Source organism: Procambarus clarkii, chromosome 89 (genome assembly GCF_040958095.1).
Source record: "Procambarus clarkii isolate CNS0578487 chromosome 89, FALCON_Pclarkii_2.0, whole genome shotgun sequence".
Lineage (NCBI taxonomy): Eukaryota > Metazoa > Arthropoda > Malacostraca > Decapoda > Cambaridae > Procambarus > Procambarus clarkii.
In genome coordinates this window covers 4,053,839-4,077,249 of record NC_091238.1, presented here as the reverse complement: position 1 = coordinate 4,077,249, position 23,411 = coordinate 4,053,839, and the positions used below count along the sequence as shown (strand labels likewise).

The following is a 23,411-nucleotide window of genomic DNA, read 5'->3' as shown; positions in this document are numbered from 1 at the left end:
ACGAAAATTAGCAAACAAGCATGATGTCATCATGTCGCCGTGCTGCTGTCTGCGAAAACCCCACCTCCCAGGGACGGGGGAGGGGGAAGCCCCAGACCGCACCGTCGGCGACCAAACCGTTAGTTTTTAGGCTGGATGTCAAAAAATGCGAAAACACTGCCAACCGGAGGGAGAGAGGGATGCTGGGGAGCCTCCGGGACTCGCCCAGAAAATGGGGTTTCATTACAGGTAGCGAGTTTCATTAATAGCGAGGCTGTCCTGACTGTGGGAGCAGTCTACAGAATTCCTAACACTGATGTGACAGAATTTAACTCTAACCTTAGAAATCTAATACTAGAAAACAGACTGATCAAAAACCACTTAATTACTTTTGGGGACTTTAACATTGACCTTTGCGAGCCTGATAACCCTCCTGCTGCTAGTTTCCTCAACTGTATGAATTCCTGCTTCCTCATACCCTTAATCACTAGATCTACTAGAATCACTGATAGTACTGCCCCAGCTCTTGATCACATCTGGACCAACATAACCTCTCCGCTTACTTCAGGGATAATCACTGATAGCACTACAGACCATTACCCCACATTTCTCCTAACCAACAATCACAAACCACCTCTAGATACAAGGAAGATAAGCTTTAGGCTGCACAATGAAACTTCTATAGGCAATTTTATAGCTGTTGCCGCTAATATCAACTGGGAGTCCGAATTAGGTATCATAGGGGGCATCAACCTAGCAGTGCAATCATTTCTTCAAAAAACTCTCAGCCTTTATAACACCCACTGTCCTAACGAAACAAGTCACAACTAAAAGGCTAAACAATCCTTGGCTTACAAAGGGAATATTTAAATCTATTAATAAAAAAACATGAACTTGAGAAGAAGTATAGGTTAGGTATCAACTCCAAAGAACTTTCAAAGAATTACTCATCATTACTATCTAAAATAATTAGAAGAGCCAAAATTAAATACTACGAAGATAAATTTACTCAAACAAGGGGCAACATCAAGAAAACATGGAGCACAATTTCACAAATATTTGAATCAAAAAAGATTTTAAATAACAAACCAATAATCCTGTCCAATAATGATGGTCTGCTTTCAGCCACTGATACTGCTATTGAATTCAATAGGTTCTTCTCATCCATTGGGCCATCCCTTGCTAATGATATTCCATCTTCCAGTACTAGTGTTCAGGACTATCTTACAGGTAACTACCCACAGTCTCTGTACCTAACGCCCGCTAATTCCACTGATGTAAATGAGGTAATCCTTTTCCTTAAGACCAAGTCTAGTGCCCATGAGGAGATACCAACTTTAATCTACAAAAAAGCCTCCAGATCTTTAGCTCCTGCCATTGCATTGCTCTACAACAAGTCACTTGAACTCCAAACTTTTCCAGATATTCTAAAAAAGCGAGAGTAACCCCTGTCCATAAATATGTTGATCTGACTGATGTCAACTTCAGACCTATATCAATTCTGCCAAACTTGTCAAAAATATTTGAAAAACTAATCTACAAGCAGCTTTACTCTTATCTAGCCAAACACAATATACTAAGCTCTTGTCAATATGGCTTCAGACCCAAAAAGAGCACTAATGATGCACTTATTAGTATGATTAACTTGATACATGCAGCTCTTGATAAAAATGAGTTCCCTGTTGGGATATTTGTGAACCTACGTAAGGCTTTTGACACTGTCAACCATCTAAAACCTTCTTCTTAAATTACATCATTATGGAGTCAGAGGTCACTCTCTGCAATACCTTCAGCCCTACCTTACTGACAGGCTCCAGTATGTTTCTGTGAATAATTCCATTACTCCGACACTACCAATAAACATCGGTGTTCCACAGGGCAGCATACTTGGCCCTCTCCTCTTTTTCATCTACATTAATGACCTTCCAAATGCCTCTCAACACCTCAAACCAATCTTATTTGCTGATGACAACTTTCATTTTCTCCAGTCCTGACCCTCTTGCTCTAAATGTCACTGTGAATACTGAACTAAATAAAGTCCATCTTTGGCTAACTGCTAACAAACTCACCCTTAACATTGACAAAACTTTCTATATTTTGTTTGGTAATAAATCCTCAAATGAAATTAATTTAAGAATAAACAATATACAAATCAGTAGTGAAGTTGATGGTAAATTCCTTGGTGTCTTCATCGATAACAAGCCGAATTTCCATGGATACATTCTAAATATAGCAAAAAAAAAAACAGCGTTGAATGTAATGAAACGCCATTTTCTGGGTGAGCCCTGGAGGCTCCCTGGAGCTTATCGGGCTAATGTATGTTATATTAGACCGGGACATTAGCTAAGGAGTTCAGACCTACCACGGACCAGCGCCAGAACCTGGCCCCTTCAGAGAGGTTTCAGGGAGCAATGGCCCTGGAAAACCCCTTGTGGTTGGGGTTTTCCTTATCTGCCATCGACCGGCGTTAGGCACCCAGAAAGGTAGGCATAACAAAACAAACCCCACATGGTAAAAAACTAAAACAAAAACCGAACAGAGAGGTAGAAACTCCCTACAATCACAAGGAAACAAGCAAACAAGCAAACATCACACTTTACTGCCGCGCCGATCGTCCGCGCAGCCCTCCCTGCCACGGGAGGGGGAGGGGGAGCCCCGGACCTACCGCGCCGGCTGCCAAGCTTCAACCAACGCGAAAAACCGCCGACCGGTGGGAGGGAGGGTTGCCAGGGAGCCTCCGGGGCTCACCCAGAAAATGGCGTTTCATTACATTCAACCCTGGTTTTCTGTGGGGAGCCCCTACGGCTTCCTGGAGCTTCATACCCAAAGAGAAGGAAAAGAAAGGGCTAACCCGGGAGGCGGCCGCCACAAACTCTGCAACGCAAAGCCAAGACAACCGGTCGCAAACCTGCGACCCAAGGCAACAAGAACGCCCAGGAGCAGACGCGCATAAGGATGGGCGGCCAAGAACCTGTGCGACCCACAAATCCCTGCGCCCGAAATGAGCCCTAGACGTCGCCAACACAGCAGCAAAAGCTGCAAACGTCTGAACAGCACGGGCGCAAAGACAGACCACAGGCTGGAAGAATCAAAACTCTGCAGACGACCTGGGAGACCCGAGCCCTGAAAACAGGGAACGAAGGAACCGAATCAACCACAGCGCAGCCCCAGACACGGTACGCCGGCAACTGCAAAAAGCACAACCGGACAACACAAGACGCACCCCCCGGCCAAACCAATCAAGTACCAATACCCCAAGAACCCCTCCGGAAAGCAACCGTCTCGACCGTCGCCAGGACGGAGAAAGGCTGTACACGTATAAAACTACCACCAGTACCAAAGAGCAGAAAACTGAACCGAAGAGGCTACCACAAACTGAGGGGAAGATAAGAAGGCACCCTGAACAAGGACCAGGATGGCTCAGGCGACGCATGAGCAGGCCGGAGGGGAAACAAAACACGAGAAAACGTATGAAACGTCATACAGTCGCCATGACGAAGCTCGCAGGTGGGACATCGTCAACAAAGCCACCTGAACACCATAGAGATGGTGACACCCATGTCAAAATACCAGACGCGAAGAGCCAAGGAGAAGGCCGAACCAGTCACGGGCAGGACCGATTCGGCCTGCTGAAAGAGGCGGAGCCTCAGGAAAAATGCCCCGGGTTCGGACACCTATCAAGCAGCGTCTGAAAAGAAGGCCGGGCCGGCCACCATGGAACAATAAGGACTGCTCTCGTGGGAATGGGCTGCAACCGAGCCAGAATCCGAAGCAACAGCTGGACCGGGAGAAGAGGAACAGGTACCCCCCACCTCGACCAGTCCTGCCGAAAGCATCCACCGTGAAGTCCTCGCAGGTGGGAAAGGGCGCCACAAAATGGGCGACACCTAGACCACGCTGACCCGAAGACGTCCATGGCCAGGAGTCCATACGCCCGACAGAGCCAACAAAACGAATTGGCGACGACTGGCCAACCCACGAAGAGGAATGAACCGAGACAGCTGTCCGCCAGGATGCAGGACACACCCCGGACATGAACCTCACGGTTAGCCAAACCCGTGGTTCCGGCAAGAACCACCAGAGAACAGTCCGAACAGAGCTGAATGGTAGAGCACCTAGTGACCCAAACCCTCCGAAGCGCAAATCAGACAGCCACGAACACCCGAACCGTGCTGTGAGCCCGACAGACAGACAGACTCCATCAACCTCGGTCGACCTGGTGAGCACTGGTCACAAAGCCCCAGCCGAGAGACGACCTGTCCATAAACACATCAAGCGAAGGCTCGGCGAGGTGCCAAGGCACGGAACCCCGAAAACCCCAAAGAGGAAGCTGGTGACGCAGCACTAACACAAGATCCCCGGAGGAACCCAATGATTGCAAGAGGCGGAAGCGGAGTCTCCGAAGGAACCAACAGACGCCGAAGCCAAACCCGACTGCGCGGGCAGACAAGCACGCGGAAGTGCAGACTCCCACACAACCGCCCAAGCAACCGCTGAGCAACCCGGGACTCCCTCCTGTACAGCCGAAGGCAGGACCACAGCCGCAGTAACACTTCTGGAGGGAAAGACAATGAGTGGCCCAATAGCCCTAAACAAGGCCCAGGTCCGAACCCGGGACGGAAACAGATGGAAAAACCTCCAGATCACCAGGAAACCAAACCCGGCGATCTGGAAGGAACCATCCCCTGGCGAGCAGACAAGCGGACTGACTGGGAGCCCACACCAGCCAGTGGTTGAGGTAGGCCAGACACCGAATCTTAGACAGGGCACTAAGATCCGGTAAAGATGCAAAAAGTATACGAAGTGCCCATTACAAAATAGGGAAGGCAATAAAAACAGCAAACCTGAAGCCCCACCACCAACTGTGCCAGTCCCAGAAAACTGGAGAGGAACGTGCCAAGAAGTGACCTGGAGGTCCTGGGCCACCATCCAGGCACCCGGCCCCAACAGAATCCGAACAGGAGACAACAGTCCTCCGAGGAGGGCATAGGATCCAGGGCGCATACTGAAGAAGTCCAGAAGAACTGCAGACGGGAAAAGCTCACGACTGCAAAGAGCAGACGGGAACCCCAGAAGGATGGGGCGGATCGACCACGCCCCACGCACCCACGAAGAAGAAACGACGAAGCGCAGGGGAAGAAGGCCACCCCGCCAGCTCTGAACCCCCCCCCCCCCCAAGGGGGAGAAGCCGTCCACCAACGCCAGCAGAGGCCGGAAAACAACCCAAAGCGCCCACCAACAGCGGGACCATGCAAGAGGCAACAGAGCAAGCTGCTCCCCCAGCGCCCAGTCAACAGAGAAGGGAACAGAACCCCTTCCGAAAGAAAAAGTACACTACCTAATTCATGATGAGAGACTACGGGAAGTAAACCACACTTCGTTGGAAGACGAAGAGTGAGGGGGGACCTGATCACCACATTCAAGATTCCCAAGGGAATCGACATGGTTGATAAGGACAGGCTATGTAACACAAGGGGCACACGTACTAGGGGACACAGGTGGAAACTGAGTGCCCAAAAGAGCCACAGAGATAGTAGAAAGATTTTTTTTTTTTTTTTTTTTTTTTTAATGTCAGAATGGTAATTGGAAAGCCCTAGAAAGTAATGTGGTGACTCCACACACAAGTAACGAGGCTGACCCCCATACAGTTTCACATGTAGACATGATAGAGCCCAATAGGCACAGGAACCTGTACACCTTTCTGGCTTTCGACAGAGTTCCACATAAGAGGTTGTTCTGGAAACTGGAAAATATTGGAGGGGTGACAGGTAAGCTTCTATCATGGATGAAAAATTTTCTGACTGATAGAAAAATGAGGGCAGTAATCAGAGGCAATGTATCGGAATGGAGAAATGTCACAAGTGGAGTACCACAGGGTTCAGTTCTTGCACCAGTGATGTTTATTGTGTACATAAATGATCTACCAGTTGGTATACAGAATTATATGAACATGTTTGCTGATGATGCTAAGATAATAGGAAGGATAAGAAATTTAGATGATTGTCATGCCCTTCAAGAAGACCTGGACAAAATAAGTATATGGAGCACCACCTGGCAAATGGAATTTAATGTTAATAAATGTCATGTTATGGAATGTGGAATAGGAGAACATAGACCCCATACAACCTATATATAATGTGAGAAATCTTTAAAGAATTCTGATAAAGAAAGAGATCTAGGGGTGGTTCTAGATAGAAAACTATCACCTGAGGACCACATAAAGAATATTGTGCAAGGAGCCTATGCGATGCTTTCTAACTTCAGAATTGCATTTAAATACATGGATGGCGATATACTAAAGAAATTGTTCATGACTTTTGTTAGGCCAAAGCTACAATATGCAGTTGTTGTGTGGTGCCCATATCTTAAGAAGCACATCAACAAACTGGAAAAGGTGCAAAGACATGCTACGAAGTGGCTCCCAGAACTGAAGGGCAAGAGCTACGAGGAGAGGTTGGAAGCATTAAACATGCCAAAACTAGAAGACAGAAGAAAAAGAGGTGATATGATCACTACATACAAAATAGTAACAGGAATTAATAAAATCGACAGGGAAGATTTCCCGAGACCTGGCACTTCAAGAACAAGAGGTCATAGATTTAAACTAGCTAAACACAGATGCCGAAGAAATATAAGAAAATTCACCTTCGCAAATAGAGTGGTAGACGGTTGGAACAAGTTAAGTGAGAAGGTGGTGGAGGCCAAGACCGTCAGTAGTTTCAAAGCGTTATATGACAAAGAGTGCTGGGAAGACGGGACACCACGAGCGTAGCTCTCATCCTGTAACTACACTTAGGTAATTACCTGTTGATAGACGGTTGAGAGGCGAGACCAAAGAGCCAGAGCTCAACCCCTGCAAGCACAAGTAGGTGAGGACATATATTGTAAAAGTACAAGTCGCCGACTAGTGGGCAGAGAGCACCACGCCGGCCAGGCAAAGAAGGCACAAAACTGCATCAAAAGGCCCACCTCCACAGTAAAACCGCAAAGTCCCAGCATGACCACAACATGTGCCAAGACCCAAAAAGATCAGTCTGCAAGCCAGGAAGACCCCGGAACCCCAGAAGGCAAAACCGGGTCACACGAGGAAACAAAGTCCCCTGAACCCACAAAAGGGGGCCCAAGAGGAAGAAACCTCCAGAACGAAACCAAGGAACCCAAAGAACCCAGAATTGAATCAGGGGGAGCCCAAACCACCACATTTTGCCGGCGGAGAACACCACTGAAAGGCAAAGCACAGCCCCCAGCAGAACCCCCTGGGAAAATGGTCCCAACAGACCGAAAACCGAGGGACAAGGTGTGGGAGCAAGCATACCAGCCAGGGGCAGAGCCTAAACCCAAAGGCTCAGACCCAAAACAGAAAAATTGGAAAAACCCAGTGTAAAATCAACACCCAAACGTTCCCAGAGGAACAGGCAACGCCAAGAAAACACCAGAAAAGCAAAGAAACGACAACAGAACAAAATCCCTGAAAAAAAAAATGAAAACTCACCCGAGACGCTCGCTCGCACACCCAGTCGCATGTAAACAAACCGCAATGCCGCCCTGGTGGCCACGCCGGGAAACAGGCAGACGAAATGGCCTCCAGCAGGGGCTGTGACTGACGCTAAATACACAAAAACACGCCAGCAAATGTGGGAAGCTAGCAGACTGGATGGGCGAAAAAACACCGCCCAACAGCAGATAAACCCCGGCAGGGACAAAACCGCCCCAGAACTGCTAGCAGGCATCCCCCACAGCCCCGGGAACCAACAACAGAGGCCCCGGGGCAGAGCCGTCCTCCAAGCCCTCCGCCCTTAAAGAAAAGCAAGAGTCCATGGGAAAGGCAACAAGAAAGGGCCACTGGTAAGACCCAGAAGCCTTGGCAGGAGGCACAGGCTCAAACCTCCGTCCCCAACCCGAACGGGGCAGCCCCCGAAAACCGCCTGAGTCTCTGCCGCAACTAAACCCCGCCCCGACCCCGAAACCCGCAGACGGTCCGGAGCTGGGAACATGGAAATGGAAAGGGGCGAACAGCACCTAACCAAACGGGGCGGCCACGGGGCATTCGAGTGGGAAACCAACCTAGCATGTTGCAGCAACCTAACCTAGCTTGCAATACGGATGCCGCCTGTACTCTGAACAGTAATAACATCAGGAGAGTACTGGAGAACAAGCAGAGAATCTCTCGCAAGACTCCGGGTCAAGGTGTCGGTGACCGAACAGGCAACATGACGAAGGTAAAAATGGCGACTGTCACCCGGAGACAAGGGAACAGCAACCAATGATCCCATACAAGACGGGTTGGAACCCGGAAGTCACATTCAATGGTCCCCCGAGCCCAGACGGGTTTCCAGGGCCCGTAGGGTAACAACTACGGGAAGCCCGGGCAAGGTGTTGCTAACCGGTTAAGAAACCCAAACATAACAAGAGGGTAGATTATAGCACTGAAAACCCCTGAGACGTGTGCAATCACGGGGGCCTAGCAGAGGGCCGCCAAACACTACCAGTGGAACTATAACCACCTTAGGTAGACCCCCACCAGGCAAGAAAAATTAAAAACAAAAGAAAACCCCCGCAAAAGTACACCGTCTTCAGAGGCAACAGAAACCGGCCGCCGCTTAGGTGGCAGGCTGCGCAACACCTTGACGCCCAAACCAGCACAATACCAATCCCTACCCAGGGTCAAACAAGGGCCCCAAGCCCCAGCTGGCCCCAAGGGCGAGGCAAATGCCGAGCAGCAAGAACCTCTACGGGAATGGTTCCCGAACGCCCCAGGGAAGATAACCCTGTTACGCAAGGGCAGTACTCACAGGGCGCTTAGGGAAGTCAGCCACTAAGCACATGCAGCCCCGGCACTGATGAAGTACTCCTGGCCACCGCACAACACAACACACGGCAGTGAACGCCACACAAGGCAAACACTGCCTAGGAAACTGAGGCCAGAGAAGCGTCAATCCCGATTGACATTAGCGAACGAACTGAAGCTTGGCAGCCGGCGCGGTAGGTCCGGGGCTCCCCCCTCCCCCTCCCGTGGCGGGAAGGGCTGTGTGGACAATCGGCGCGGCAGTAAAGTGTGATGTTTGCCTGTTTGCTTGTTTCCTTGTGATTGTGGGGAGTTTCTACCTCTCTGTTCGGTTTTTGTTTTAGTTTTTTTACCATGTGGGGTTTGTTTTGTTATGCCTACCTTTCTGGGTGCCTAACCCCGGTCGATGGCAGATAAGGAAAACCCCAACCACAAGGGGTTTTCCAGGGCCATTGCTCCCTAAAACCTCTCTGAAGGGGCCAGGTTCTGGCGCTGGTCCCTGGTAGGTCTGAACTCCTTAGCTAATGTCCCGGTCTAATATAACATACATTAGCCTGATAAATTCCAGGGAGCCGTAGGGGCTCCCCACAGAAAAAGTTTCTAAAACTGTTGGCGTTCTTTCTAAGATCAGTTATGTTCCTCGCCCTGCCCTGGTGATGCTCTATTACTCTCTCATCTATCCTTATCTCAACTATGGTATTTGTGCTTGGGGTTCTACTACCCAAAATCATTTACGTCCTCTAATTACCCAACACAAAGCTGCTATTAGAACAATATCTAACTCTGGCCCCAGACAGCACTCAGTACCCTTACTCAAATCTCTGAATATGTTAGATATTAACACTTTCGCTCGGGGATGACGCAGCATTGCGTCATCCGTTTACTGGCGGTAATGCCGGGGATGATGCAGCATTGCGTCATCCACTTTAAAAATTCGCCAAAAATCAGGTTTTTATCCGATTTTTTGGGGACTGGTTTTAAAATGTGCGCTGATGTCTTCCCATTTTCTTTGTTGAGCCTCGTGGCCCTCAGGCGGCTTGGCACACGCCGTGGGCCCATTGTCTTTGCTCCACTGTTGTGACCAATGTCGCCTCCCCTTGCATCTCAAACGTGTGAACATTTCGGCTATTTCCCGTGGCTATATTTCTTACTGCGGCTTTAGAAACTATCTATGCTTACTCCACGATGGATAGTAATCATGAACAAGGCCCTTCCAGGAAGAAAATTGCGAAAGAAAGGCTTGAAAAGGGTGGGAATTTGGAGTGTAGCAGGAAGGCCTCTGAGCACTCACTCACGGCTAACGCGTGGCCCGTCTTCAACTCGTCGGCGGTTGGAGCGTGACCAGGTTTTTTTTTTATATGCTAATGTTCCTCTAGAGAATTTTATTACGAACCCATTGAGACCAAAATGAAAGACCTAGGACAAAAATTGAGGTGACCAGAGTGAAAATAGTGAAAACATTTTATCCCGTTTGCGCGCTCCCAGGTAACTCGTTCGCACTTTCTCTGTTTGCTGCGGGTAATTAGCCGGGCTTTTGGAGTTTATATGCATTTAGTGCTGTAGAGAATTTTATTGTGAACACAATGATACCAAATTTAATCTCGTAGAAGGAGAATTGAGGTGACAAAGTTGGAGAGTATACACTTTTTGGAATTAACGCGCGCTTCCGTGACACGCTGGGGCCCATATCGCCCTGTCGAGGGGTGGCGCGCGGGGTGAGCGAAAGTGTTAAGTCACTGCACATCCTCTCTTGTGTACTCTGTATATTTAAAACTCTGAATTGTAATGTCAATCCTGACCTTCAATGCTTCCTAGAAAGTTGTAACAGAACTCATGTGCACCACACCAGAAACAAATACCTATTTGATATTCCAAGAGTTAGACTTAATCAAACTAGGAATGCTCTACAAATCAAGGGACCCAGAATGTGGAATGACTTTCCCAATTATGTCAGAGATTGTACCTCTCAACCAGTTAAAGATGAAAACTAAGTACTACCTAATTAACTCCATGTAACTACCTTACTTCTAAATGTCAACCCATGTCTTACTATTTATAAAAAAAAAAAAAAAAAAATGCTGTTTGTTGACCAACTTATATATTGGCTATTTTCTACCATGTTCACCCCCTTTCTTTAATCTTTTATTATTTTTTTTTCATTCAACACGAATTTATACTTTAACCCTTAAATTGCGCATCGCATCATATGATGCTTTGGAGTACTACGCAAGATTTAAATGGCCCGCAGATACACGGGGTTTACCACACCTTCATCAGGGCTCTTGTAAACAGACGCCATTTAAAAAAAAAAAATCGTGGGCCAAATTCCCGGGTGTTAGGGGCCTCAGTACTGAGTGAGCTACCAAGCCTGACACACGCAGCATGAGCTCACAGCACTGCTGTTCAGCTTGTGATCCCAGCATCGCCTAAAAATGCCAATATATAATTGTTCATGCTATTATGTAGGGATGATATTATTACAGAAGAACCCTGACTGTGATAAAACTGACCAAGGTTCTGATAATAGCAGGATTGTGGTGATATTTTGCGCTGTGCTCCATGGAGGGAGGAGTAATGCTGTGGGAGGGAGGAGTAATGCTGTGGGAGGGAGGGTAGTGGCGTTGTCTTCTGACTGTGTGGGGCCACCTTTTATTGACTGCACTCACCATACCAGCTTAGTGGTTCGCTATGGTGAACACAAATGTAGATACTTATATATAACGTGTGTATAGAGGGTATAAACAGCAATAGGAGTAGGTTGGGAACCGCCATTTTGGTGAGGGAGGTGGTGTCGTCCGACTTATCATGTTGTTTACTGGTGACCACTATGTTCTTTGGGCACATACCAGTTTCCTTGCACAAGTATGGTGAATAAAACAGGTAGATACTTATATATATTGTGTGTATATAGTGTAATAACACCACAAACAGTATTGTTGGAGGAGAAATATTAGTGCGTCTGGCCTTGAGGGCGGCCGCCAGCAGCTGACTGTGTGAGTAGCTACATCTTTGTGCCTTTACTCACCATACAAGCTTAGATGTACAGTTATGGTGAACAAAACATGTAAATACTTATATATAACGTCTGTATATAAAAGCAAAAACAGTATGGTGGGAGGAGAATGGTGGCAAGTCAGGTGAGGTGAGGTGAGGGGAGGGAGGGAGAGAGTGGCAGCCAGTGGCAGGCTGCCACTGGCTGCCATTGACACTGCCACTCAGCATACCAACTTAGTGGTTCGTTATGGTGAACACGAATGTAGATACTTATATATAGCATCTGTATATAGTGAATAAAAGCAAAAACAGTATTGTGGGAGGAGAATGTGGGTGAGTCAGGTGACTTGAGGGAGGGAGGAAGTAGGAGCCAGTGGCGGGCTGCCACTGGCACTGCCACTCAGCATGCCAACTTAGTGGTTCGTTATGGTGAACACGAATGTAGATACTTATATATAACGTCTGTATATAGTGAATAATAGCAAAAACAGTATGGTGGGAGGAGAATGTGGGCAAGTGAGGTGTTGAAGGAGGGAGTGGCTGGCTGGTGTGTGGCGGTCACTCCTCGTTACATTTTGACTCATAATAGCAACTTAGTGGTTCGTTATGGTGAACAAAACATGCAGATACTTATATATAACCTGTGTATATAGTGTAATAACCGACAAAGTATTTGTTCACCGTTTGATGAACATAATTAAATCAACAATATGCACACCATATTTTTGAGTACAGCGATGATTCACTCATTTTATTATATAAATATATCAAACTACACACTATTGAATATTACAGCAAAAAAAACTACGAAAAATCAATCAGAGACATTGAAATAATTAGGTAATTATTTCTTTGTGGCAACTCCGGCCTGACAGATGGCGAGCAACAGACCGTCTGGGACGCACGCTGAGTCTGCACCTGTTTTTTGCCAGACTTCCCAGTCCTATAGTGGGCAATCTATGCCACTTATGATTTTTTTTATTATTTTTCCCATGATCAGTGAACACAAATTAACAGGTTTAGAAGAAAAAATATATATATATATTTTTTTTTTTGTATGCACCTGTGAGTGACACATGCTAAATTGCCAGGCACCATTTAAGGGTTAAATATGCCAAAACTAGAAGACAAAAGGAAAAGAAGTGATATGATCACTACATACAAAGTAGTAACAGGAATTGATAAAATGGACAGGGAAGGTTTCCCGAAACCTGCAACTTCAAGAACAAGAGGTCATAGATTTAACCCTTAAAGTGCGCATCACGTCATATGACATGTTGGAGTACTACGCAAGATTTAAACGGCCCGCGGATACACGGAGTTCACCACACATTCATCAGGGCTCTTGTAAACAGATGCCAGGTGTTATTGGCCTCGGTATTGAGTGAGCAACCAAGCCTGACGCACGCAGCATGAGCTAACAGCACTGCTGTTCAGCTTGTGACCACAGCATCGCCTAAAAATGCCTTAATATACTTGTTCATGCTATTATGTAGCGATATTATTACAGAAGACCTCTGACTGTGATAAAACTGACCAGGGTTCTGATAATAGCAGGATTGTGGTGATATTTAGCGCTGTGCGCCATGGAGGGAGGAGTAACGCTGTGAGAGGGAGGGTGGTGGCGATGTCTTCTGACTGTGTGTGGCCACCTTTTATTGACTGCACTCACCATACCAGCTTAGTAGTTCGCTATGGTGAACACAAATGTAGATACTTATATATAACGTGTGTATAGAGGGTATAAACAGCAAGAGAAGGTTGGGAGCCGCCATTTTGGTGAGGGCGGTGGCGTCGTCTGCACGACGCCACCGTGCAGATGACGGTGATGTTTACTGGTTACCACAATGGTCTTTGGGCACCATACCAGTTTATTTGTACAAGTATGGTGAATAAAACAGGTAGATATTTATATATAATGTGTGTATATAGCATAATAACATCACACAATATTGTTGGAGGAGAAATATTAGTGCGTCTGGCCTTGAGGGCAGCAGCCATCAGCTGACTGTGAGAGGTCCTACTGTTGGAAATTTCCAACACTAATAAACTACTATTGTATTATAATAAATCATTATCATTATATACTAACTACAGTAGTTACTAATTTTACTAACGATAGTGTCAATATAAATTAACCATTGCATCTGCGTATTAATGCTAGAATTCTCATGAAATCGAGTAGCAACATTGCGTCAGATAATGTCCAGTTAGACACATTTATTACCAATGGGTTCGAGAATTGAATGTGGTTCTCTAAAATCATCAGTATTCCGTGTAATAATTACTTACGGATAATATACAGTAACTCCCGACAATCTCAAACCGAGAGTTATTAACTAAATTGTTATGTAGTTACAGTCCTTTTTGTTATGTGCGAATGTCATGGAGAAAATAAAATCTTCTTCATTTCTCGTTTGACACCATAAAACGAGAATATGATAATATTTAAGTCCCTATAATTGCAACCCAGTTCTCATTAACGTATTACATCCATAATTGCGCGGAAAAGAATTATTCGTGATTAATAATTTCTGTGGTGAATGGGAGAGACGGGTTGAGGGAGGCGACGACGCCATTGTGAGGAAGGTAGCCCTGGCGTGAAGAGTGGCGAGACACGTGGTAGTGACTGGGGAATTTATCGGCAAGAATTACGCTGATACTCGATCAACAGTTGATAATTACTCATCCACGTGTTCTATAGTGCCCAGCCAGTTAATAACGCGTCAACAATCGAAGCCAAGACCCGTAATTACACGTACACAGCAGTGAACGTCAGGGACTAGCTGACGCGGTTCCGGCAGACCTCAGTATTCAATACGCTCATGATAAGTGTATGTTTCTCGTTTGATGCATCATCCAAGATTATATATTTGCGAGTAGTTTGTCGTCATAACGGGAATACCCAATATACAACGTTAGTACTAATTCGGCAATTTTCTCCGTTTTCATGAATATTTAAATTAAAACGTAGCCTATTCAAATGCTACTTAATTTTCTCTGATTTCAGCGTGTATGCGAGGAGTCATCAAGTTGTTTCTCTTCATTCATGTTATTCACCTCTAGTTCCTTCTTTGTGGAGATCCTGTGAACACGAGGACGAATGACGAAACGATGTTATAGAAATCGTCTTAAAGCCAAGACCCTTTTCGTACAAATTTATTTTATATGATTTGATTCTTATATAATCCTTGTAGAATCTTTGCATTGAATAGATTATTACCAGAAATGATGAATGGTAATCAATGTGTTTGCTCTGACTGTTGCTCAGTAATTTATAACCTTTAATATTCACAATTTGAGTTCTCATATTTGAATCTATAGTAGTTTAGATTTATAATATCATTTACTCAGCAATGAACTGGTGGCGAACCACACTAGTTCCTAGATGTATATGAATTTCTAGAAATACCCCCCCAATGTAGGTGTTTGAGGCTCTGACTAATTAATTAATCATACAGTCCATTCATTATTTCAAGTGATTATCCTTTTAATAATTATCCATAGACACTGGTTCTCTAGTGTTATTCTAATGATCACTTTTATTAGTTTTCCCTCTTTTCTCAAAAGTGGGTGGTCCTTCGATTTATTAAATCAAATAAGTAAATAATTGAATATATGAGTCAAGCCCCAGATATCCAACACCTACGTCTTTGTGCCTTTACTCACCATACAAGCTTAGATGTACAGTTATGGTGAACAAAACACGTAGATACTTGTATATAATGTCTGTATATAGTGAATTATAGCAAAAACAGTATTGTGGGAGGAGAATGTGGGCGAGTCTGATGACTTGAGGGAGGGCGGGAGTGGCTGGCTGGAACACGGCGGTCACTCCTCGTTACTTTTTGACTCATAATAGCTACTTAGTGGTTCGTTATAGTGAACAAAACATGCAGATACTTATATATAACCTGTGCTTATAGTGTAATAACCGACAAAGTATTTGTTCACTGATTGATGAACATAACTGAATCAACAATATGCACACCATATTTTTGAGTACAGCAATGATTCACTCATTTTATTATATAAATATATCAAACTACACACTATTGAATAATATTACAGCAAAAAAACTATGAAAAATCAATCAGAGACATTGAAATAATTAGGTAATTATCTCTTTGTGGCAACTCTGGCCTGACAGCTGGCGAGCAACAGACCACCTGGGAAGCACACCGAGTCAGCACCTATTTTTTGCCAGACTTCCCCGCCCTATAGCGGGCAATATATGACACTTACGATTTTTTTATTATTTTTCCCGTGATCAGTGAACACAAATTAACAGGTTAGGAAGAAAAAATAATTTTTTTTTTTTCAAAATTACATGCGCCTGTGGGGAAGAAAGGATATTATACCCCTAGCATGTTAAGGGTTAAACTATCTAAACACAGATACCAAAGAAATATAAGAAAATTCACCTTCATAAACAGAGTGGTAGACGGTTGGAACAAGTTAGGGGAAAAGGTGGTGGAGGCCAAGACCGTCAGTAGTTTCAAAGCGTTATATGACAAAGAGTGCTGGGAAGACAGGACATCACGAGTGTAGCTCTCATCCAGTAACTACACTTAGGTAATTACACTTAGGTAATTTCGGAACACCACCACCTCTATGGAGAGCACTGCTCAAAAGGATGGAGCCAGAGTTGATCAACCACCAAACACAATAGCCTATGAACTGGGATTGGGTGACTGGCGTGGGAGGTCTGGGGACCCCCCACTTCCCTCTCCCGGGAAGGGGGAAGTTGAGCAGACAGCGGCATGACCACTGCCGTGATGTCATGCTTGTTTGTTTTTCGATTAGGGAGTTCAGCTTGCTAGCTCGGCTTTTGGTCTGCAATTTTTAACCAGCAGTAGTTTGTTTTGGAATTCTTACTTTTTTGGGTGCCTGACCTGGTAGATGGGAGGCAGACTACTTCCAATTACACGGGGGTGTCCATAGGCCATTGCTCCTCATGCTTCTCTGAGGCCTAGAACTCCATCGATAGACTGTTGCCACAGTCTAATATATACACATCAATTTGGTATAGCTCCAGAAAGAGCTGAAGGGGCTCTACACACAAAATACTTGTAACATAAATGATTTATTTTATTAGACTGAAACTTTCTAGAGTCAAGACCAGTCATCAGGTGGGTGGCCATTTCCTCTACCCCACTGGGTGATGATAAAACACACGTGGCTCCCTCCTCCATGGCATGTGATTCATGTTATGAGAGAGGGAGAGTGGCAGCAATGGAGGGAGGGAGGGAGGGAGGGAGAGTGGTAATGAGGGAAGGAGGGAGGGAGGGAGGGTGGGAGGGAGAGTGGTAATGAGGGAAGGAGGGAGGGAGGGAGGGTGGGAGGGAGAGTGGTTATGAGGGAAGGAGAGAGGGTGGCAATGAGGGAGGGAGGGAGGGAGTGGTAGTGAGGGAGGGAGGGAGTGGTAGTGAGGGAGGGAGGGAGTGGTAGTGAGGGAGGGAGGGAGGGAGTGGTAGTGAGGGAGGGAGGGAGGGAGTGGTAGTGAGGGAGGGAGGGAGGGAGTGGTAGTGAGGGAGGGAGGGAGTGGTAGTGAGGGAGGGAGAGTGGTAGTGAGGGAGGGAGGGGTAGTGAGGGAGGGAGAGAGAGAGAGAGAGAGAGGGAGGGAGGGAGGGAGGGAGAGAGGGAGGGAGGGAGGGAGAGAGGGAGGGAGAGTGGTAGTGAGGGAGGGAGGAAAAGTGGTAGTGAGGGAGGAAGGGAGAGGGAGGAAGGGAGAGACAGTAAGGGAAGTTGAGCCAGTGTGGGTGGAAGGAAGATTTCACTGAAGGAAAATTTTAATTTCAATCTGGCATATGAAGGTAACTTAACATTTTATCCTGTGACATGATGGGAAATAATTATCTTAACCATAGTATAAAAATTGTAATAGCTTACCTCAATATATTTGTTGACAACAAAATGTAATAAAGTGAATGTAGCATCTTTACTCTTTACATCTTTGATCTTGGGCAGAATCTCCAGCCCAAAACCATCGGCTTGTCCTCTTGTTCTATTGCCACCATTCATATAATTTCCAACAGCTAATATTAGTCCGAATATTCTTTTAATACTGTCACTAGTCATCAATACCTGAAAGAGTACAAATTAAATCATGAATGAAGTACAAAAAACTAACATTGATGTAATGTAACTCCATTTTCTAGGTGAGCCCCAGAGGCTTCCTGGCAACTCCAGGAAGCCTCCTGGCTTATCCAGAAAATGCAGTTTCATTACATTCAATGCTGGTTTTCTGAGGGGATCCCCTAAAGCTCTCTGAAGCTTATCGGGCTAATGTATGTTATATTAGACTGGGACATTAGCTATGGAATTCAGACCTACCTGAGATCATGAGCCAGAACCTGGCCCCCTTCAGACAGGTTGCAGGGAGCAATGGTCATGGAACCCCAGTGGTTGGGGGTTTTCCTTATCTGCCATTGACCGGGGTTAGGCACCAAGAAAGGTAGGCATAACAAAACAAACCCCACATGGTAAGAAACTAACAACAAAAACCAAACAGAGAGGTAGAACTTCCTACAATCCCAAGGAAACAAGCAAACGTAACACAATACTGCCGCACCGCTTGTCCGCGCAGCCCACCCCTTCCCGAGAAGAGGAGGGGGGGCCCCGGACCTCACTGCGCCGGCTGCATAGCACTCCAGTTCGGAAGCCAAGCTTCAACAAATGCAAAAAAAATGCCGACCAGTGGGAGGGAGGGTTGCCAGGGAGCTTCCAGCTCACCCAGAAAATGGTGTTTCATTACATTCAATGCTGGTTTTCTGAGGGGAGCCACTACAGTTCCCTGGAGCTTCATACTCGAAGAGAAGGAAAAGAAAGGGCTGACACGGGAGGCACCGCCATAAACAGGGAAGTAAATGAAATATATGCCAAATTTTTAAAAATATACGTGGAAGTCACACAAACATTCATACCAAAACAGAGATGCAGGGCCAGAAAACAGGATTGGTTCAACAGAAATTATGAGAGGGCAAGAGACCAAAAGACACAAAAATGGAATCAGTATAGAAAGAGGCCAAACCCCCAAGCATACCAGCGATACAAAGATGCGAGAAACAACTATACAGCAGTAAGGAGAGAGGCAGAAAGAAATTTTGAAAAAGGGATAGCGGATAAATGTAAAACAGAACCGGGCCTATTCTACAAATTCATAAACAACAAATTGCAGGTAAACGATAATATCCAGAGGTTGAAAATGGGAAACAGATTCACGGAAAATGAAAAGGAAATGTGTGAAACATTAAATGAAAAGTTCCAAAGTGTGTTTGTACAAAATGAAATCTTCAGAGAACCAGACACAATAAGAATTCCAGAGAACAACATAGAGCGGATAGAGGTGTCTAGAGATGAAGTGGAAAATATGCTAAAGGAGCTCGGTAAGAACAAAGCAGCTGGCCCAGATGGCGTTTCACCATGGGTTCTGAAAGAATGTGCATCCGAGCTCAGCATTCCACTTCACCTGATCTTTCAGGCATCCCTGTGTACAGGAATCGTAGCAGACGTGTGGAAACAGGCTAACATAGTTCCAATCTACAAAAGTGGCAGCAGGGAAGACCCCCTCAATTATAGACCTGTATCATTGACAAGTGTAATAGTGAAAGTATTGGAAAAAATAATCAAAACTAAATGGGTAGAACACCTGGAGAGAAATGATATAATATCAGACAGACAGTATGGTTTTCGATCTGGAAGATCGTGTGTATCGAATTTACTCAGTTTCTATGATCGAGCCACAGAGATATTACAGGAAAGAGATGGTTGGGTTAACTGCATCTATCTGGACCTAAAAAAGGCTTTCGATAGAGTTCCACATAAGAGGTTGTTCTGGAAACTGGAAAATATTGGAGGGGTGACAGGTAAGCTTCTATCATGGATGAAAAATTTTCTGACTGATAGAAAAATGAGGGCAGTAATCAGAGGCAATGTATCGGAATGGAGAAATGTCACAAGTGGAGTACCACAGGGTTCAGTTCTTGCACCAGTGATGTTTATTGTGTACATAAATGATCTACCAGTTGGTATACAGAATTATATGAACATGTTTGCTGATGATGCTAAGATAATAGGAAGGATAAGAAATTTAGATGATTGTCATGCCCTTCAAGAAGACCTGGACAAAATAAGTATATGGAGCACCACTTGGCAAATGGAATTTAATGTTAATAAATGTCATGTTATGGAATGTGGAATAGGAGAACATAGACCCCACACAACCTATATATTATGTGAGAAATCTTTAAAGAATTCTGATAAAGAAAGAGATCTAGGAGTGGTTCTAGATAGAAAACTATCACCTGAGGACCACATAAAGAATATTGTGCAAGGAGCCTATGCTATGCTTTCTAACTTCAGAATTGCATTTAAATACATGGATGGCGATATACTAAAGAAATTGTTCATGACTTTTGTTAGGCCAAAGCTAGAATATGCAGCTGTTGTGTGGTGCCCATATCTTAAGAAGCACATCAACAAACTGGAAAAGGTGCAAAGACATGCTACTAAGTGGCTCCCAGAACTGAAGGGCAAGAGCTACGAGGAGAGGTTAGAAGCATTAAATATGCCAAAACTAGAAGACAGAAGAAAAAGAGGTGATATGATCACTACGTACAAAATAGTAACAGGAATTGATAAAATCGACAGGGAAGACTTCCTGAGACCTGGAACTTCAAGAACATGAGGTCATAGATTTAAACTAGCTAAACACGGATGCCGAAGAAATATAAGAAAATTCACCTTCGCAAATAGAGTGGTAGACCGTTGGAACAAGTTAAGTGAGAAGGTGGTGGAGGCCAAGACCGTCAGTAGTTTCAAAGCGTTATATGACAAAGAGTGCTGGGAAGACGGGACACCACGAGCGTAGCTCTCATCCTGTAACTACACTTAGGTAATTACACACATACATACACTATATATATATTATATATATATATATATATATATATATATATATATATATATATATATATATATATATATATATATATATATATATATGTCGTACCTAATAGCCAGAACGCACTTCTCAGCCTACTATTCAAGGCCCGATTTGCCTAATAAGCCAAGTTTTCATGAATTAATGTTTTTTCGTCTACCTAACCTACCTAACCTAACCTAGCTTTTTTTGGCTACCTAACCTAACCTTACCTATAAATATAGGTTAGGTTAGGTTAGGTAGGGTTGGTTAGGTTCGGTCATATATCTATATATATGTATATATCATATATATATATATCATATATATATATATATATATATATATATATATATATATATATATATATATATATATATATATATATATATATATATATCCGGTCCGCGGTTGTTCAACATCCTCCCAGCAAGCATAAGAAATATTGCCGGAACAACAGTGGACATTTTCAAGAGGAAACTAGATTTATTCCTCCAAGGAGTGCCGGACCAACCGGGCTGTGGTGGGTATGTGGGCCTGCGGGCCGCTCCAAGCAACAGCCTGGTGGACCAAACTCTCACAAGTCGAGCCTGGCCTCGGGCCGGGCTTGGGGAGTAGAAGAACTCCCAGAACCCCATCAACCAGGTATCAACCAGGTAACCAGGTATCTACGTTAATTTTAACTCCAATAAAAAAAAATTGACCTCATACATAGAGAAAAGGGTTGCTTTATCATTTCATAAGAAAAAAATTATAGTAAATATATTAATTCAGGAAAACTTGGCTTATTAGGCAAATCGGGCCTTGAATAGTAGGCTGAGAAGTGAGTTCTGGCTACTAGGTACGACATATATATATATATAAAATATATAATAATATATATTATATATATATATATATATATATATGTGTATACTGGCAGCAGGTTTTCTTTCAAACATGTTTCATTGAATATGACCGCATATTCTGTATTTATTATTTTCTGGTTTATGGCTTCTATCCCTCTAACTATTTTCTTAGCATGTCAAACGCCTCGTCAGCTTGGTCGACGTCATACCTATGTACTTACATTGAAGGTTACATCCTTCGTGGGGGCAAGTGTACATGTATACAACGCTTGACTGCTGTAGAGGGTTCTCCGTCAAAAACAGCCCGAAGCCAACGGAGAACCCTCTACAGCAGTCAAGCGTTGTATACATGTACACTTGCCCCCACGAAGGATGTAACCTTCAATGTAAGTACATAGGTATGACGTCGACCAAGCTGACGAGGCGTTTGACATGCCATCTTCAATCTGGTGCCCCTAGGAATCACATGAGACAAGCCCATGACATTACTCTAACAAGAGAAATGTTGAACAAGAATACTTGCATAATAGACAAAACCCAAGATTCAAGAAGATTACAAATTCTTGAGGCAATTCACATAAGAATAGAGCGACCTACCATGAACACCCAAATCACGGAACTATTTACTCTACCCACCATGAGAGTAAGGACAAGACAAGAACATATCGATGCCAACACAGAAGACAATGTCCAACATAACAGGCCAATTACACTGGATTAATCTTTGTGTTTAGATAGATGCCTCGTATGGGCCAATAAGCCTTCTGCAGCCCCTATGTTTATCCCTTATGTATCCCCCCATGTTTTCACCTTCATTGTATTATCACCTGACCTAATGCGGGTATAAAATCAACTAGTATTGTAAGATCTGTTCACTTGAGAATGAACCATGGAGGTTCGAAACGTCGTGCAAATTATACAAATAAGTGTAATACACTCTATAGTAAATCACTTCTTTTCTTCACCTTAAAAGTACGAAAATGAGTTTTGGAGAACTCCTATTTCAATTAAGCCCTGATGCTAAGAAAATAGTTAGAGGGATAGAAGCCCTAAACCAGAAAATAATAAATACAGAATATGCGGTCATATTCAATGAAATATTATATATATATATATATATATATATATATATATATATATATATATATATATATATATATATATATATATATATATATATATATATATATATATATATATATATATATATATATATATATATATATGTACGACATATATATATATATATATATATATATATATATATATATATATATATATATATATATATGTCGTACCTAGTAGCCAGAACGCACTTGTCAGCCTACTATGCAAGGCCAAATTTGCCTAATAAGCCAAGTTTTCCTGAATTAATATATTTTCTCTAATTGTTTTCTTATGAAAAGATAAAGCTACCCATTTCATTATGTATGAGGTCAATTATTTTTTATTGTAGTTAAAATTAACGTAGATATATGACCGAACCTAACCAACCCTACCTAACCTAACCTATCTTTATAGGTTAGGTTAGGTAGCCGAAAAAGTTAGGTTAGGATAGGTAGGTTAGGTCGTCGAAAAACAATTAATTCATGAAAGCTTGGCTTATTGGGCAAATCGGGCCTTGCATAGTAGGCTGAGAAGTGCGTTCTGGCTACTAGGTACGACATAATATATATATATATATATATATATATATATATATATATATATATATATATATATGTCGTACCTAGTAGCCAGAACTCACTTTTCAGCCTACTATGCAAGGCCCGATTTGCCTAATAAGCCTAGTTTTCATGAATTAATTGTTTTTCGACTACCTAACCTACCTAACCTAACCTAACTTTTTCGGCTACCTATCCTAACCTAACCTATAGAGATA

At 43.9% G+C, this 23,411-nt stretch overlaps 1 protein-coding gene across 1 annotated transcript in view; it reads right to left on the bottom strand.

Annotated features, from left to right (window-relative positions):
- LOC123773279 (uncharacterized) overlaps positions 1 to 23,411 on the bottom strand; it is a gene marked incomplete in the record, with an annotated part of 416,855 nt that overhangs the window by 75,383 nt on the left and 318,061 nt on the right. The window contains 1 exon segment of the mRNA XM_069317846.1: positions 17,651 to 17,845. Within this exon segment, the coding sequence (XP_069173947.1) occupies positions 17,651 to 17,845 (195 nt within the window).